Here is a 20,103-nt window from a genome sequence, read left to right on the forward strand (position 1 = left end):
GTGACACATCGACTCGGGGCCCGCGTGGTTATGACGAAAACGAAGCACACCTGCATGCTCTAATGAGAGCAGTACAGTGGTCAGTGTTTTTGTCTATTTTATATTGAAGAGCGAGCAGTCATTCAGTTGCAAAATAACGAGCAGAACAGGCCCTGCAGGCACCGATTTTTGGTCTGCCGCCAAATTTCAAAGGAGGAAGTAGCGCGGGTCATAATATAACACAAAAAACACAGCATTTGCAAGAGAACATTTCACTATGATGTCACACCTCCTTATATTTGGCTAAAGCTCAAATGCTAGCATGAGTAAACAAACGCTTCCATTCAGCACACCGAGGCGGCGCGATCGACAATACAAAATGACTTTGTGTACCGCTATAGTTTGAACGTGTCGGTCAAAAAGATGATGATGCACACGGTAAATCACCGGTTATAATTGACATTTAAAAATGGCAGAAATTCTGACATTTACGGACGAGCTCTTTCGACGGTAAACTAGATAGCACACTATGCAGGTGATGTTAGCTAGCAGGCTAGTCGTTAGCTCTTTCTCAATTGGCGTTCTTGTGAACTTGTTAAACGTCATTAGTCACGGCCCAATAACTGATTCGAGTGAAAGGATGCATAAAGCAAAAAACGCACTGATGTTGTTCTTGTCAGTTAGCTTAAACCAAGAATGCGTGGCGGCCATCTTGCCACAGTCACCTCGCTCCGCCTTTCTCATTGATTACTATGTGTTTTTATCGTGCATGTTCTTTTAAATAACTCAAAATATCGTTTTACCAAAAAACAACTGATTATCAAGCAGTTTAGTTTTTAAGCGTAGTTATTATACTACATACTTGTTAATAACTAATAATCCATATAGTTAATAATATCCACCCAGAATTATTACTACTTTATTCAAATGTGTGTGTGTAAATCCGTCAAGTTGGAAGCGAGATAACAGACTCACTTTCACTCACAGTCAATACAACAGACAAGAATGCCTGCCTGTGAAAAGATGGCCGACATTGGATTCCGCGCTTTAAGACATCTCGTCTTTATAGATATCTACGCTTGCGAAGGCTTGGCTAGGAAAATATCCCAAGATGAATGTCATGCTGCAATCACAGAAACATGTCAGAGTTCGAGGGGAAAGTTACCAAGTACAAACCTATTCCAATTTAACCCCCCCCAAAAAAACTTGCCTTCTCATGAAGAACGCTCTTTCTTGCACATGTTCTTAGGAAAACTATACTTATATCGTGGTTGGTTGTCTTGCATTTAGCAGACGCCCGCATGGTAAGCAGATACTTCTCATCGATGCAAGCCAGCGTGCATTTCTTTCAGATTTATGGTGCTTTCAAACATGTGGCTATCGAATGCCAACGAGTATGACAAAGCATTTTGAGGCTTCGAAGCAAAGGCGGCTATTTCTTTGCTAAATGGCCATGTTTGGAAATGGGTTGATGTCATCGAGATTGTTTTGATTGGGAGTATTTTTGTCCTTCGTCACACTTTGGAAATGTTGCACTTTTGGGTCACCGCTACTCCACTTGGCATTTCCTGAATTGGTCACCACATGAGCATTTAGAAATCACATGCTGTGTGATCATCAGCTTCACGATGGTGCACGATTGCTTCTTTTGTCTGATCCGAGTGTGGCTTTGGTCAGATTGTGTTGGGAAAAAATGTATGGAAACGAGTATAAAGTTTCTGGAGATACTTGCATTACCTTCCTTTTTTATTTTATTTTTAAGAATAGGCATGTAAAACCTCACTTTAGGCCATAACATTTTGGGGATTTTGCTTTGAGATACTGTATCGGGTTTATGGCAAAGTTTTGCTATGGTGGTTGTGGTGTGTTAGGATTGGATACAATAGTTTGGTATTTTTCATCATAGTAAGTATTATTTAATTTTGACTTTTGCTTTTTAAATGTAGTTTGAATTATATACTTTTTATAGTGGGGTTGATTGCTAAGCCATTAGTTTTAGTATTAGTTTTTTAAATTAATTAATTTATTTATTTATGTATTTTATGGCGTCCCGAACGGCCAGTCTCTATACATTGGGATTGGATATAATAGTTTGGTATTTTTCATTATAGTATTATTTCATATTGCTTTTTAAATGTAGTTTAAATTATATACTTTTTATAGTGGGTTTGATTGTTAAGCCATTCGTTTTAGTATTAGTTTTTATTTTATTTTATTTTTTTACGGAGTCCCGAATGGCCAGTCTCTATACATGGCGTATTTCGCTGGCATCAGGCCAAAACCTCCTATGTTGCAATTTGGTAAACTTCATACAGTATTTTTTCCACATTTCTATACTATTGGGCAATTTAAATACCTGGGTGTTATTTATTTATTTTTTATTTATATATATTTTTAAATTATTGAGCAATCTAAAGTGTTGAAAATGGCTTGCCCTTGTAGTCGATGCAATGAAATGGTTGCACAATCTGATAAGTGATTCCGGCCGATGCCAGTGATCGGATTGAATGCAAGAAGAAAAAAAAAGTCACAATAAGTGTTGTGTAATAAAGTAAAAGTAAACTACAATTCCCAACTTCCTTCTTCTGTACAAAATAAATGATTAACATTTAAAATATGTATAAAATTGACAAAAATGAAAACTCACATTTTTGCTATAGTTATTACAAGCGCTCCTGTTTGTATTTCAATTTTATTTTATTCTATGTCATTAACAATTCCTTTTCAACGATAGTTTTCATTATTTCGACATCCAGCCAATCCAGTTCAACGGAATTCAGCTGTGTGAAGCATTTCCCTTTTTTGCAAGCTTTCTTACCATTTTTTTTTTTTGCATCCTCACCCTTGCGATGATATCGGTAGCCTCGCATCTGTCTCAGACAGCTGCCTCGCTGCATGTCTGTCTGGATTACAACGCGATACGTCTGCTCAACGGAGGCAGAAAGACACATTTTACTGTATGTCTCTCCATAATGATAGAGGCTACGTGGGTGAAGAAGCCTGTAAAATCACCCAAGGGAGCTTTTTTCCGACTCGTTCCCTTGACCGACCATCCCGCCTACTTTCTTGAAATCCTTCTCTCTTTCTCTCGCACTCTTTACACAGAGATGTATACGCTGCTCTATTGCTATTCCTGCGAGGAGCAGAGCAGTCTGGCGTCGGCTTGCTTTATGTCCATGAACTCAGTGACACCCTCGCCGCCGCCGCCGCCGCTGCTGCTGCATTACGCCGCACTGGCGCGAACACATGCAGGTAGTAAAAGGCATCAAATGTATGCTTTTCTGCACAATATGTGCACACTAAAACCTTCTTGACCACTTTTTGATGTTCAGGGGGTAAGCTTGAGTCGGTCCCAGCTGGCAAGAGGCCGGGTATAGTCGGAACCGATCACCTGTCAATAACAGAGCTTTTCCCCTTTAGAGCAGATTGGTCATCGCCATATTTGGAGGGTGCACGGCTAGAAATGATAGAAATAAACACGGACATTTCTCCATTGTTGTTTGTTAGCGTTTTGTATTGTGTTGTCTGTGATGCTTTCGACAGACACTAGAAGTTGCTTAAGTCATTCACTGCCATAAATTCATTTAAAAAAAGCATCATTAAAAAATTAGGGGCAAGAGGCGATTATTTTTTTTAAAATTGTAATTAATCACATGACTTCACGAGTTAACTCATGATTAAGTACAAATGTTATATCGGTTCTAAATGAACGATAATAAAATTCTAGGTTTTCATACTCTTGTTAACAAAAGTGGGGGGAAAATGTTAAATAGAAATAGTTCAAAAGAAATTTTGACGTTTATAGCCGTCAGTGGCAGTGAATGAATAAAAAAAAAAAAGAAAAAATTCGGGGCGTCAGGTGATTAACGTTTTTAATCATAATTAACCGCATGACTTCACTAGTTAACTCGCGATTAATTACAAATTTAATATCTGTTCTAAATGTATAATAAAAATAATCTAGGTTTTCATACTCTTGTTAACAAAAGTGAATTTTTTTCTTTTACTTTTTGGACGTTTATAGCCGTGAATGGCAGCGAATGAGTTTAAACATTCGCTGCCATTGGCGGCTATAAACGTTGTTTGATTTTATTACTTTGAAATGAAGACATATTGATAAGCTAAAAAACAAAAATGTGTCATTTGAATGATAAAGTTTCACATTAGGATGAAAAAGTATAATGTATATTAAAAGCCTTATTCTCACGGATAAGAATGAATTTCTCCAAATTGCAATGAATTCAAATTCAAATTCATCCATTGAATTGAATTCTGAAATTGAGAATTTCGCCCAGCCCGTTCCGAAACCCTGTTGACTGATGCATTCAATGCGGTGCGGTTTTTGCAGTTTGTTGTGTGGTTTGCGTCAGGCTGGGTACATCCTGGACTGATCACATGTTAATGATAAAGCGAGACGACCAATCACATTTTCAGATTCTTCAGTTTTGAACATGCATCACAACAACAGATGATGATTCGAGTGGTTTGTTCTTTGAAGAAATATCCTTTAGTTGGGATTTCCTGACTTTCTGTTCATTTAAAGAGCCCGCTGGACATGGCACAGCATTGAGTGGCCTGGCATAAGTGGCCTACCTGACATTCGAACCCATATCTCAACAACACATGGCCCCGTTTTCTATTCTCAGTGGAAATTTGCTATTCAATACAGAGCAAGGGATTCAAGTGAGCATCGTACATTTGGGGGAGAAATGTCCTTAATGTGTGTCTGTTTGACTTCCTGTTGCCGCTGGCACACATTTGAACGATCTAGTGGGCGAGGCTGGCACGTGACACTTTTTTTCCGCTGGGCTTCGAGGGACAATCCTAAATTCAACCTCACAAAAAGCAGCCCGTTTTGTAGCTTTCAATCTGGCCCTGTTTTCTTCATGTTCGTGGTCGTTTTTATATTATATTCAAAACAGAGCAAGGATTTTGAAGTGCTCTTTTCGGGGATGAATTTCCACTGTGGGTGTCTGCCTGACTTCCTGTTGCTGAGGCTGGCACATGCCTTTTTTTCCCCCATTGGCCTGTGGGGTACAATCACTAATTCTGCCTAGCAACAAGTGGCCTGGCAAGCATGTGAGTAGTTTTCCTGGTATGTAGCCTACCTACAGTCATATTTTTTTTCCAATGTAAACACCACTGGATAGTGATGGTTGACTGGGGGGAGAAACACACCCACACACCCACACACACACCCACACACACTGGGTTTGTTCTTTCAGATGAAGGAGGGAGTCTTCAAGAGAGTCAATGTTAATCATATGCACACATATTACTCATGCGCCCGAGTCCTGAATATCAATGCCGCGCTTGACCTTCCATTCATCTCTTCGCTTGCGTCCTCTCTCCGCGACGCAGATCTGCTGCCTCACGCTTAGCAGTCCGCGCTCGCGTGTGCGTGCGTGGAATTAGAATCAAAAGTCTGAGATTGCCCTGATGGCGCCGTGAGTGGAAATGACTTCATCCGACGTGAGGATGACGAGCGCTGAAAGGCAACACGGACGAGTCCAATCAGAAGCTGGCCGGGGCGTGGCCGAGCTGTTGCTCGACATGGGTTCTCGCAGCAGCGGCCTCATTAATTCATTAATGCGGTCGTCCCCTTGGCGAGGTGCAGGCATCACTTTTTTTTTTTCCTTTCTTTTTTTACCCCAAGCATTTTCCCCTTTATTGTTCATTTAAAAATGCAGTAGACTTATTGACTCCGGGAGCAATCTCTTATTTGTTGCTGCGAGTCCAGCAAATATTATTATTCGCCGTCGTCTGATTTAATATATTCCTAATGAGGTATTTCTACGTTATTAATCACGTTGCTTGCATCAAAGTGTGCGAAGGGCGATAAGCTCTCATTGGAAATGCTGACAGTGTTGCCATACCTCCGTTAAGGGACGCTGAAATGTTAATTGTTCTTTTCCGTGGAAACAAGCAATCAGTGCTCAACACAAAGTTTGGGCTGACGGGAATATATTTGGCCTGGAGCCATCGCTGTCAATTAAAAATCGTGGGCCTGATTGCGAAGCGAGTTAGGCAGACATTTTTACAAGTTAAATTGCGCAACAAAATGAAACAAGAAAAGTTGCTGGAAATCGTACAAAAAAGGTAATGAAACTGTGAACACAATAATTCATTTTTTCTTTCTGCGGACTAAAAATGTTCCTTTTCAACAAAAGATCAAAGTTTAGGATTATATTTACATCTGGAGCTCATAACTTAGAAGATAGCACCTTTTGTTTGAACCCATCTACTTTTTGAACCATGACTGACTGTTGCCACGTGTCCCATTGCACTGATTATTCAAACACTAAATAACGTTAACGCTCGGTTTCAAGTTTGGCTTTTTTACTTCCGAAGACAAATAAACATGCAAACATGTGTAATGTAACTGAAAATAAAAGTGAAAATGACTTTGTATGTAAAACCGTAAATAAAAGTAAAGTAAGTAAATGTGTGCGTGTATATATACATATTTGTTTATGCATCTGCTACATACATACAGTATGTTGATGGATAATATAACAATACTCACAGGAATCCATTCCTTATCCTCTATGAAGAATTTTACGGCAGCTTCCTGAGGAGTTTTGACCAGCTGAGATGGACAATATATTCATGCTGGAAGAAGCAGCACAATTGCCATTGAAATCAACAAATGTAATCCCAGTCAATTTCATTGGCGCAACCGCTTCAATACCAGCAGTTTTACTGGATTTTGACTGAGGCTGTTTGTAAGCGCTATATAAAGAAAGATGACTTGACTTGACTTGACTTGACTCCCAGTCCCAACCCACACTTCCTCTTTCTCTTCTTCTGCAACAAGATCCTTGCGTGATACTGGTTGATCTTATACCTGCTGCCACCTGCTGGCCGTTTAAAAAAAACAACAACAACATTGCAGTCAAACCTAATCCTTCAGTCAGAAGCTGCGTCAGTCCCTCCTGTACACTCTTGCATTAACACCCCCCATGCGCTACGTTATATGCACACGGTGACTATGACTTTTATGACGTATTGATATGTCTTATGTATGGAAAGAGTCAAGCAAAAAAAAAAGTGGTGAAAACTGTTGATATTCTATTTAATTTTATAACTTTATCTTTTCTTTTTTTTTTTACATAAAGTAAAATGTAATGTTAGTGGTGGGTTTTCTTACTAAAAAAATAAATTTAAAAAGATTTTGGAGACTGGATCAAATTAACGGCATTGTCAGATAGCTAGTATCGACGGATGGATGGATGGATGGATGGATGGATGGATGGATGATAGATAGATGGATAGATAGATAGATAGATAGATAGATAGATAGATAGATAGATAGATAGATAGATAGATAGATAGATAGATAGATAGATAGATAGATAGATAGATAGATAGATAGATAGATAGATAGATAGATAGATAGATAGATAGTCATCCAATGAGGATGACAATGTGTCACATCAACCGCAAAATGAACTTTTATCCCAGTCACAAGTTTAGCCGTTTATATGTTGAGTATGATGTTTAAATAGTGAATTGGTGGGAGGAAGATTTGTTTGGAAGGTGTAACTCACATTATGATTGTAGGCTAGCGGGCTAGCTAGCAAGACGCTACAGCGCGTAGCATGCCGCTGGACTCTCAGCTCAAACTTTCGCTCCGAGTAAGTTCCAGTGAATACCAGTCGCCATTTCCTACTCCTGTCCGTGAAGCTTTTTCAAACTGCCCGCGTGTGGGTAGCTAGCTAGCTAGCTAGATAGATAGATAGATAGATAGATCGATCGATCAATCGATCAACATCACTTGCATGCTATTTAGTTGCACTTTTCAAGTTTCTCATCCCCAAAATGATTGCTAGCCGTGCCTGTAATGAGGTTCTAATAGATGTGACATCATACAGAGCCGAGCGCATTGATGCCACAGAGGACCTGACACCATTAGCCACTTTGTCCTTGCCTCCGATGCTCTTTCTCTCGTTGCAGCGGAGCCGATGACCTTGCAGCACATTTCTGCGCCGCTGCGGCGCCAAGGGTGTTGTGCGAAGGAACCTGACTTGGGAGGGAGGGGTTTGTTGTTCTGGGTGGCGACTATTAAAAGTCGAGACGTGATGCTCAAAGTGCAGCCGAGTAGAAGGGTGAGCAGATTTGTGGGAAGAAGGGAGAAAAAGAGGAGAACAGGTGGTGATGCGAAAGATTTGTAATGTGAAGAATGTGCCGCCGACATAGTCCAAAAAGTACTTTTTTTTGTCATTTTAGGAGCGGGTATCCTATTTTTCTATATTAGAGTTCATTTTAAGATGCTGCTGGTTTTCGAATCTCGGAATTGTCTCGCCATGCTTGAAGCTGCTCCTCTCTTCCACTCCTGCCTGATGCCTCAGGTCATCTGAGAAGCTGCTTCTTAAGGTACTTAAGTCTTGAGAGGGGACGTGGCTTTTTCTGTCACGGGTCCCAAACTATGGAATGACCTCTCGGTACATGTTCGACAAGCCCCGTCCATTTATAATGCAAGCTCATGAAATTTTAATATGTAATAACCCCCCCAAATCTGGCAGCCACGGCCCCTTATTCTTATAAAATAGCAAAAGATCAATGCTTAAAAATGTTGGATTAGAAGCAAGTGTTGATTTTAGGCTAATTGTCATGACTCAGCAGGTAGCCATACTGTTTGTAAAAAATGTTTTTATGGCTTAAATGGTGCGTCGTAGGACTGAATTGGACTCCCGAGTATTCATAACACGCATGTTTGACCTTCCAACCTCATCTTTCACCAACTTGTAGCAATAACCACTTTTAGCCTCCCATCACTCCTCCTCTGGCCTCCATCCATTTTGTGACACCACCACTGAGCTCCTTCCCCGTGCCCCCTCCTTCCCTGCTCGCTAATCCTATCCGCGTAAAGGTCAACCCGGGTCCAACATCCACAGCGTCGCCGTTTGTAATACGACGCGTCCGACGTCTGCTTTTTGCAGCGTCAGTCAGTCGGCAGGCCTTTCAGTTGCTCGAATGACCCAATGACCACGCCGCTCTTCTGCTTTGCTTCGCTGACGTTTTAAGTGAATTTTCAGACTTAATATATTGGTTTTGTTGTCCAATTGACGCAAACACGTCAGAGCCCGCGTAGTTGTTGTTTTTGCCCGTTTCTCTCCTGCAGGCCTCTCTGTTCACCTCCTCATTGTTCCTCTCTCCACATCCGGAGAGAATATTGCTTTTGATAATAATAATAATAACAAATGCAGTAAAGGCAGCTTTTCCTTGCACGTAAATAGCGCACTTTATTTCCCCCTCACTTGGTTTTTAATCATCATTGCAAAGCGAAGGTTTATTATCATGAATCAAAAGTAATCACCCTTGTCTATATCGAGCCTTATTGCCACAAGCCTCCAAATAATCCTGTGGAGCCAAATGAGCAGCACCGTTATAGCAACCACATTAGCGCCGGATCCGATAGCTTTCCATAAACAAGGTGCTACATTATTGAGCTTGTTGTTGAGGGTGGATAGTTAGTGTAACATATAAAATGATATTATCACACTGGTTTGGAAGTTTTCAATGCATGCAGCATACATGATGTAGAATATATTCACATTTTAAACTGTAAATCGGACAGTGTTAAAAATACTTTTACACTTTGTGGATTTAAATTAATTCACAGGTAACACCAAAATTTGAACACTTCAATTTTTGCTGTGAATATACAGTACATAACAGTTTGACATTCTCAAAACATGATATATCGCAATACTTGTTCACATGATCCGCAGTTTTGATCCATTAAGTGGTATTGTCATACCATACATGGTCGCTGCATTGCAAGTATCCAGCCATATGTTAATTTGTTAATCCCAGATTGGGAGTAGTATTGCGCCACCAAAATTTAGAGGCAACTCAAAAAAGAGACGAACAAGAGTATAGCGTACTAGCTATTAGATAATATGTTCACCTTGGACAGGGAACAACCAAAGACGAACAGCGCTTTTCCTCTTCACAATATATATATTAGGGGTGGGAATCTTTGAATGTCTCACGATTCGATTCCGATTTTTTTGGGTCTGCAATTCGATTCGGAATCGATGATCAATTAAGAGCGATTTTTGATTCAAAATGCTTTGATTGACAATGATTTTTGCTTCAATTTATAGATGTGCAAGGAATTGTAATGATCTACTCCAGTCTGACTGGCTAATGCTAATTAGCGCGCTACTCGCGGCACTTTTATCACTCAAAAGAACGGCTCCACGCTGGAAAAAAAAAACTTTTAGAACTTGATCATGACTTTTTCCTTCTACTCTCTAATGTGGCTACAACTTAACAGTGTATTAGAACGCGTGGAACCACACTGCCCCTCAGTGGCCAAACCGGGTACAACATGAACAGCGCTCCAAATAAAGGCACATACAGATAAAGGCAAGACAGTATAAAATAATTTAAATAAAATTGATTTTGGAACATTTAAAATCGATTCTGAATCGTACTAAACGAGAATCGCAATTCTTATGAGAATCGATTTTTTGGGCACACCCCTAATATATATATCCCACCAATCATCAACACTGGTTATGATGTGATATATCACCAACTCGATATTGTATCCCACCACTAATTGATACTGTATCGTAAGACATTAAGATGCGATATCTCACGCTATTTAGGTCCAGCTCGAATGTGTAGACACACTATTACCGATCCCGAGCTGTGATTGTGGGGTCAACGGGTGTTGGGTGGGTGGAGTTCGTTACTTCCATGCCTCTTTCCCTTCGTCAACATAGTCTGGAGTTGATCCAATGGTGTAATCATATCTTTTGCCTCTGGCTATGGGAAATGGCCACATACATTATTCACACCCACTGAGATGCTTATTGATGACGGCCTTATTTATTTATTTCCTCCTCAACACCGTTCCTCACAGTTTTAGCCTTGTTCCGTCGCGGTCTCATTTTACTCCTGCAACGGACCATCGCCGTGGCTCATTTTGTCACGGCTGTTGACGGGAGCCGAGCGACGGCCTCGGCGGGGTCGTTTCTTTGTCTGATTGCAATTTGGACGCTTCACGTTCACCTTCTATTCATGTGGTCATTGGAAGTTAATGCGAGGGGATGGCATTCGGTTTTATTCCCATGCAAAAAATGCCAGCATGGTTCCACAGTTCAATAGCTAAGACGGACTTTCTTCTTCTGAGCAATAAAATGAAAGGCTTGGAAGACTTTTGTTCAATGGCTTGGTGTTAAGGAACAGTGGCTATCTGCCCTCTTTCATTTGTATTGCTGCTGAGTAGGATTGAAAAAGTACTGCACTGCACCACACTGATTGCTGTTTGTCATACTTTGCCCATCTCGAAATAAGGAAATCAGACACCTGCGAGTATAATGCAAACATTACAATGCACATCTATTCATATTCTGGAACCCTGAATCCAAATGTACGTTTTTTTCCCCCCATTTGAATATATATTTTGAAATCATTTTGAATGCGCAGCAAGGCAGTTGTCTGGCAGACTGCCAGTCTAACAGTGTCAGTATCAACAATACGTTTCAAAATCTTTAGTAAATTAAGCAAAGCTTGCTATATATTTTTTTTAATCCTAGACAGGCGCACATCTTATAGACACCTCAGAACTTGTTTTAATTTGTGAAAAAGTTATATAATCATTTAATGTTGCCCCAAAGCCCCCAAAAGACATTTAGTACGTTATAAGAACATTCCACTCAGCTAAGGCATTTATCATTCTTTGTAATGCTTTATCCTTGAGGTACATTAAGCAAAGCATGTTCATCAAGCACCCGCCAGCTCGTTTCAATTTATGAAAATAGTGTCTTGTTGGGATCTTGTGTTTTTTTTTCTGCCTTTTCTTTTGGAATCAAGTGTCACAAAACACTGTGTAAAAACACACACACACAAAAGCATTGAATCCCGTTCCACTGTACAGTATTAAGTCCCTCAAAATGTCAGTCAAATCTGAGCATTATTGTTGTTATTCTTACATTAGGTTGTGTGTTGGGGGCCGGGGGCTGGTATGTGTAGAATGTGCGATGCCGTTACATCAAAAGGCCTTTGCAACAGTGGCTCATTTAAAGCCTGCATTGACCCGGGGGAGCAATTTGGATAAGGGATGGCCTCCGTCCTTGGCTGACATTTTGCCCTACACTGAAACAGCGACGACCCCTTTGCTCTACTTTTGAGTCATGTTTCGAGCGCGTAATGATGAACCGAGGTGATCGCCAATTGTCTTGTGGGTGACTGAGAAGTTTTGTGCAGTTTGGAGGTTTTCTTACTTTTTGTTCCCATTCCTGTTGGCTCGATAGAAATGGCAGCCAATATTGTGCAGATTTTTGTGAACACATTAAAGCAATGGGGACTGAGACTTGCCAAGAATAGCAATAGTAATTGATACTGCTTGCGATTAAATTTGTTAAAAATAGTTCATGGTGAGAATTGATTGTGTATTTGATTTTCAGCGAAATGGTGTGTCCCAAGTGAACATGTTCATCACTGAACGCCACCTTGATACCCTGGATATGTATTTCATTCAGGTCAAAAGAAGGGACTTATTGCACTTTTCTATATTTAATAGTCTGGTAATGGCAGCCGTCTTTGCAGTGCTCCCTCCTTAGCACAGATCCTGCCAGATGTAGTGGGTTATTCTAACCTCAAAACACACACTCACTCACATGCACACAGCTCAAAATACCAGCCTTGGCCTGAAAAAGCCGTCCACCACAAATGTGACTGGCCCAATCCGGATACAACCACATTATTGCTCATTTTTTCTTTTCCTTTTTTTTTCTTTTTTAACTACATTTATTTCTTGGCTATTCTTGGTTCAGGTTTTAAAAGGGACACTGTTTGTTTTTTTGTTTTTTCAAGCTCAAAAGTGAATGGGGCTAGCGTTAGCCAGTCAGTAGCTACGAGCTAGCTTGTTACACAAAAACCTAAAAAGAAGACTTCTGGCGCATATTTTCACAAATGATGTCCTCATTCTTAATTGGACAACATTTGTTTGCCATTTTTCTGCCTTTCAAAACAATGCTAGAGTGATAGGTTCCATAATTCCACAGCTGCCAATAAGTAAACCATTATGCACATGCTGTGCTATTGTCATTATTTCCCCAGCAATTCCATTTTTCTAGCAGTGCTCAACTAATTATGATAAAACAAAAATAAATTCAACCACATGTCATCATGTTTTGAAGTGATGTCTGCCATTAAATTCAGCAGAAGGTTGAAATAAATTTCAGAGTTCTGCCTATTTAAAAACGAACTAAAACAAGAGAACAATAAGAAGTGCATGTTTTTTTGGGGTGGGTGGGGGAGGGGGGGTTAGCTGTAAATAAAGTGCACCTAACAATAGCGTATTCACAAACACATCTGCTGTAGTGAGCGGGGGTTGAAGGAGTGATGCAACAACATGTGGGCTGTTGGCATGAGGGTGCTTACTTTGCAGGGATTTTTTTAAAATATTTTTTAGTGCGCGCGAGGAGGTCAAAATGTGTTTGTCAGAGCCGAGCTAATGAGGACACGGAAGAGAGTATCATCACTTTACTGTATTCGAACTCCCTGTGATGAGAACGCTCACGTTGCCCTCATCTCTCTTCTCAGTGGCCGACTGCCAGCGCTGATATTACATCGATCTTCATTACAGGATTGGGAAGCTTGACAGCGCATGTTGATACTCTTTATTGGTGTGATTCAGAAGGATATCCTAGTGGTTAGCATGTCTGCCTCGCAGCATGGATGGATAGAGTCAGAACATATAAGCTCATCTCAAACTTGCGTTTGTTTTCGTACTTTTGTTTTTCTGGGTATCAGTTAATATCAGCTACAGTATGTTATAAATGTTCAATGTGCTAAGACAAAGTGTGTGTGTGTGTGTGTGGGGGGGGGGGGGGGTCGTCGAAATAACATCAAGATTGTTTCACGTAATGATCTGATCTGGATCTTGGCTTACTTAAGCTAAAATGGTATTGACTTGAAATTAGCCTCAAGGCCAGATAGCAGTAAGCACGGTGAAAGTCGGCTGCCTTTGCTGATTGCGAAAATAATAATAATTATTATTTTAGTGAACTAAAATGTAAACATTAAAAATATAGATATGTAAAGTACATACATTATGTGCCGGTAATATGCATTTTCTTGCACTGCTAAACGTTAAAGCTAAGATTTAATGAAGGGATTTCGTGTACTTTTTTAAGGTTGATTTACAGGTATCTCCTGGAAGTGTTTTTCATTTAAATATTCACCCCAATTATGAGTTAATGACTGTGTTTGCGTGGGTTCATAATAAATTCAGGATACGTCGCTGCCATAGGAAGAGAAATCCGTTTTTGTAAACCGGGGAGAATGTGTAAGGAAAAAAGTTGGCTTTGGAGCGACTGACTCTAAATGGGTGTGAATATCTAAGCCTCTGTTTGTGTGTGTTGCCCCACTGACACGATTCCCTCCTTCTCCACAGAGAGAAGTGCCTTTTTACTCTCCCGCCTGTGGCTCTTGGACTCCGCTGAACCCTGCCACAGTCGCTGCCTCGCAGGGCCGCAGACGCCATCCACTGCCCCGCTGATTCGCTCGAGTCGGGCCCCGCCCTCCCTGCCTGCTTACCTCCTGTGCAGATAAAACCTGATGCTGAGAAGGAACAGATCCAATCAGCTGCCGTGAGCGGGAAGAAGATCGTCGCTCTTGTTGTCTTCTCCGCCACACCCTCCTCCTCCTCCCCCTGCTTCTTCCCATCATGGGCCAACGCGATCAATAATGTTTTACCATCCCCTCGTCTGACAGTCGAGCCGAGGAGCGAGCCGATATCTGACCGCTAAAGGCTTCCTATTTGAAGCAAGCAGGCCCTGAGGATGGGCTACAGGTGGTAGAGCCTCAAGAGGCCTCCCTTGGCTCAAATCCCGACAAAGACCTTTCGAACCCACCTTCTCCCATGTCATTGACTTATTCATCCTCATTAGCAACACACAGGCGTGCTCATAATCCCATTTGCTGGATATACATAATTCTTCATCAGCCCCCCTCGGCTGCTTCTGTGACTGCTGTCGCTCCTGCTACAAAATGGCGGTGAACGTGACGCCAATCCGGGACACAAAGTGGCTGACTCTGGAGGTGTGTCGGGAGTTCCAGAGGGGGACGTGCTCGAGGCCGGACAACGAGTGCAAGTTTGCCCACCCCGCCAAGAGCTGCCAAGTGGAAAATGGCCGAGTCATCGCCTGTTTTGACTCGCTCAAGGTGAGCGTGACAAACAACTCATCACTGCGCCATTCATCACTGCCCTCTTTGTCGTTTTTTGTTTGTTTTGTTTTTTACAGCTCCCAATAGAGACGACAGTTGCCTGTGGTTGTTTTATTTGCGTTGAAATCAGTCACGCCAACGCTTTGGTGATTCATAACTTTGTGATACTTTGCGACTTTATCTCGTGTTTTGTCTCAAGTTGGACTTGAGTGTGTTGTCCACTTGACAGTTCAATCCGCACAATCTAATAAGAGCCAACACAAGAGTTGTATCCACTGTTCTTCCTTTATAACGACAAACACAGACATCCACCAAGTCACAATTATCTAAAATTGAATCAACCTCAAATTTAGAAATAACACATACCGGGTTGAATTTGAGCAACAGGGAGTTCAGCATCTTGTCCAAGGACACGTCGACATGGTCACAATGGGCAGTGATCGAACCCGCAATTGCTGGGTTGGGAGATGACCACTCTACCACTGAGCCATGCGACCTGTACAATAGCCAATCAGGAAGCGTGTTCATGTTGGCACTGTTTACATGTGTGTCACAAGTCACCAGGATAAAAATGACGAGAAGTGTTTGCAACATCATTACCAGATACGCTAACAGTTAACCGAGCTTCTGTTATTTTTTCATCTTTGTATTTGGATGCCCTGTGACACAATGCTGCCTCTCACAGGTCAGTTTCGGTACTTTAACGGATCTGTTTTGGAATACGAGTCTCTGATTTTGATATGTGTAGTGTGCTGTGTTGGTTATTTTGACTTCATTGCACACTACAAATCAGTAAGAACATACACGCCAATTTGTTCCTTGTCAGTTGTGGGGTTCTCTTACATAAAAAAAAAAAAAATGGGTATGTGTGTACCCCGCTTTTACCATTTACAAGCCCAGACGTTCAAATGAAATTGCAGCAGAATCCACAATTGTCAACCCAGAAACACATTGAGTAGTTTTCCAGGGTACCTCTTACTGAAACAGATATGGAGTTTCCTTCCTACAATTGGATTATGTGTTATTATCTATGGCTGCAGTTAGCCCTTTTGGCTGCGGCCCAGAGTCAGGCTGCAGGCCACTGAAGACTATTTCCGATGGAACCTAAAGCTTCTTTGAGTCTATCTTGTTGTTGGAGATTTGTACCCGATGAAGATGGCCTCCACTCGAATTGATGTTGTTTCTCAATCGTTGTGTGCTTTATCCACTAAAAACAAATAAGCGCCTTGACCCAAGCCAATCCTTGTTTATACCCAACTCACCTCCGTTAGTGGACGCTGTTGTTGACACACGAACAAAAGTTAACTACTGAGCACTGAACAACTTTGCAGCAGCATCTGCCAAGGCACTTAAACAGTCTCTCCCATGAATTAAAGTCTTACTAATGTTGTAAACAAATTCTTGCATAGAGTCTTGTCTCCATATCTCATGCAGTCAGTCAGAAAGATAGCACAGTTTACCCATGACCCTCAACAGGATAAGGGATATAGAAAATGGACTACATAAAAAAGCCACCTAATGTTGTGGTCAGTAAGTGTAAATAGTTGGGTGTGTTTGTTTGTGTGTTCCTATGCAATCGGATATGAAGGCGGTTATCATATCAACATCTGTGAACGCGATTGAGAGATTCCTTCATTGGCAGACAAGCTAGACATCGGGTTCTCTGGGCGGGACTTTGCTGGTGGTTTCTGTCACAGCAGCTGGGAGTCTCTGAGAGGAGGAGGAGGAGGAGGAGAATGAGGGCAAGCGCACACGGTGTCGTTTATGCTCAGGACTATATGTAAGAGTGTGTGTTTCATTTTGAGGTCACACAGCATAGTGGGGTGTTCTCGGAAAGCTCCGCAATTGACTCTATTTTTTGCCCTGGCACTGAGACAACACACTCCCACTGTGCAGCTCCACTTTCTCACTCAACCTAAGATGAGTGGAAGGAAAATACAGCAGGGGGGGGGATACACATCAACACTCAATGGATGAGGTGGACAGGTTGTGTAAATGGACTTTCATCTACAGCAGTGGGAGACGGTCCTTCTTCCTTTTGGGAGACATTGCAGTTTGAATAAAGTCCTCAGAGGGTTGTACAAAATTTCTGAAAGACAATATGACTGCTAATTATTAGCAAATATCCATAATGTTCTATTATTTGAGGTATTTGCGGGTTACTAATTTTGGGGCAGGCAGAACAGTAAACTAGTGGGTTGATGGTTCGTCCCAAAGTTCTGAGGTTACTGATATAAAATTGGAACTTAAACTAAAGCCTCTAAATTGTGAGTGCCCGAGGATTGACTGTCGACTAGTCCGTGGTGTACGTGCCTCTCGCCCAAAGTCAGCTGATATGAGCTCCAACTCAACCATAACCCTAATGAGAATAAGAATAGTTCCTCAGAGGTGCCTGTTTCATATTAATAAATTGTCTTTTGGGGGTCTTTAACACACTCAGAAACGCGCCGTATTTCACAAACACGTCTTCTGGCAAACAGGTAGCGCAAGTGTTGCAAAATATTAGAATCTGCAACCAGTGTGTCCAAATGACAAGAAATAAATGTATATTCATCATGACACTCAATGGGTAGTTGTTTTCAATTTTGTCAATTGTCACGAATGATCACCCAATCGCCACCAAATCTGGACCGGGTAAATGGGACAGACGGACGGCGCCTAGATAGCAGCAGACCTTATTAAAAATCATGTTTTATATTACTAAATTGACATACTCGAAAACTCACCAAAGCTGTCAAGGCTACTTCTCCATTTCTTCTTCGTCTTTCTTATGGTAGTTGGCAAATAGGTTTTGTGGAGGTCTTACGCTACGTTCAGACCGAACCGAAAATATCACGACACTACGCTGGTCTCGCACGTGTTTGTTTGCGCGGTGTTGCTAACTTTATTGTAGCATTGCTAGCTTGCTTCACACTTTGACAATTAAACAAACAAACTCACCAGATAAGCCAACCTCCGCGCTTCTTCCTCCAAGCGATCTCCTTTTTGGCCCAGTCCCGTTACACATAGCTGGCCGTGTCGTACAGCTCCGGGTGTCTGCAAACTGCCGCGATCAAGCTATCCTCCATTGCTATGCTACACGTTCTGCACACAACTGTGTTTTGTCTGTGACGTATTTGGTGATGTGGACCTCAGATCTCGAAATCGATTGGCTGTCACTGACGCGATGGCGCCAAAAGTTCAATTCAACCAACGGCGGCAAAATGGGCGAAGTAGCAAAATGCTCGCCGGAAACGTCCCAAGTGCTCCGCCCAGCAACCCCCCCCCCCCCCTCCCCCTCCCCAGGGTTATATCTCAAGCTTGTACAAGGGGACATTATGGAGACAGGGTGAAGGGTTAAGTGAGGAGGTGACGCATCCCCCCCTGTGGCATCATCGCTTAATCCCGGTGTGCACACAAGTGCTTCAGTACCGTGCGGCTCAAGTGGGCACAGTGCATCGGAATTCCAGTGTTCTATTTAGCATTGAGCACCGTGTAATTTGGCTCCTATCTGATTGGCAAGCCACGTAACCGGAGAGCCGAGCTGGAAGTCCGTCAAGCCGACCGTAGCTTACCTTGGCTTAAAGCTGAGCCTGTTTCTGCTTCAGCTGGCCTCTGTATTACTATCATTATTATTATAAATGGGGCCTGCCTGGTTGCCGGGATGCCTGTGCAGGGTTCGGTAGGTACAGGTAAGACAGGATTGGACAAATGGAGGCTGCCGGGGCCTGCTTAGATCATGAAAACAGACCCAGCTCTCCGTGCCAGGGCATTCCACAGCATGCCTCCCTGACAGTTTGATAGATCTGCTTTATCTGCACATGGACTCATAACACACATCCAGGCGTGGAGGGGGGCCTCAAGGAAGATTTACAGTTTTAGACTTTAATTTAGGAAGAACCTCTGTCCACTGATAACAAATGCACAAGTACATGCCGGTGAGCCAGAGCCTATCCCAATGGACTTTGGGTGCAAGGCACGGTATACACATCAGCTATCGGCTCATCAAATTCACACAAATGGATGAATGTTCACAAATACATGCTCCATACATCTAGCTTTGAAAGGGTGTGCGATAAAGTCAACAGTAATTGAACTAAAAGAGGAAGGAAAGCTACCAGAATGAAATGACTTTAGCCTTTATCCCACTGAGGTGCAAACGCTGCAATGCTAGCAAATGCTGATTTTAGTGTTTGTTGAAGTTTGCAATGTTCGCTTAACGTTTGCTTACAGTTTTAGTGTTTTTTCTTGTGAGTAGAGGTGAACGTTTGGCAAACCTTGAACGGACCCTGACAAGAACGTAGCATTCGCTACCTTCACAAACACTGTGCTTGCCTTCTCTTAGCATACCTTCTTTCAGAAAAAAAAGTACAAAAAGGTCAAACACATGCAGAGTCTTTTGTTGCTTGCTCAAATGGAGTTTAGTGAGAAGGTAAGACCCGCACGTTGCAAAGGTCGGACGTTCATTGCGGGGACTTCATCCAGTAGTAGTGTGTTGTGTAACACTTGCTGCAGATGCTTGAAAATGCTGAGGACAGGATCCTTCATCGACACGCTCAGAACTTTCAGTCGCGTTTGTGTGTGAGCGCTTGAGAGGATGCTGCACATGGGATAAGACCTCTTTGAAATGGAGACGTACTCTAGCTCCTTTAATCTGCTCTCCTTCTTCATTCTCCTCTCATCTGCTTCTGTTAATCTGTCAGCCGCGTCCTCAACATTACTTAACTGCATATTATTTTGATTATTATATATATTTTTGTACTCTAGCCAAACATCAGGGAATGATGACGGATAGGCGATGGACAATTTGGCCTCAAGGGGTGTCATGTCAGTGCATGTCATGTCAGTGCAAACACCCTGTTGGGTTTTAAAGGACAGTCGTGGTGACTTAGGTCAAATGGGTGCAAACTTTTCTCCTTTAACCAGCTAACAACCTTTCAAGGCTTATTTGTC

The 20,103-nt window shown here is 41.9% G+C and overlaps 1 protein-coding gene across 7 annotated transcripts in view; it reads left to right on the top strand.

The window, feature by feature from the left end:
- Positions 1-20,103, top strand: part of LOC147171378 (muscleblind-like protein 1) — a 67,592-nt gene that overhangs the window by 11,548 nt on the left and 35,941 nt on the right. For 6 of the 7 annotated variants that reach the window (XM_086080855.1, XM_086080858.1, XM_086080859.1 and 3 more), the window contains exon 2: positions 14,399-15,168. In XM_086080855.1, the coding sequence (XP_085936981.1) occupies positions 14,995-15,168 (174 nt within the window). In that variant the 5' untranslated portion in view covers positions 14,399-14,994. Of the gene's footprint in view, positions 1-8,208; positions 8,356-14,398; positions 15,169-20,103 lie in introns of all 7 variants that reach the window. The other variant, XM_086080857.1, reaches the window with a different exon arrangement.

The sequence above is a fragment of the Leptonotus elevatus genome, chromosome 7 (assembly GCF_054856555.1).
Source record: "Leptonotus elevatus isolate MCC_2025b chromosome 7, RoL_Lele_1.0, whole genome shotgun sequence".
NCBI lineage: Eukaryota > Metazoa > Chordata > Actinopteri > Syngnathiformes > Syngnathidae > Leptonotus > Leptonotus elevatus.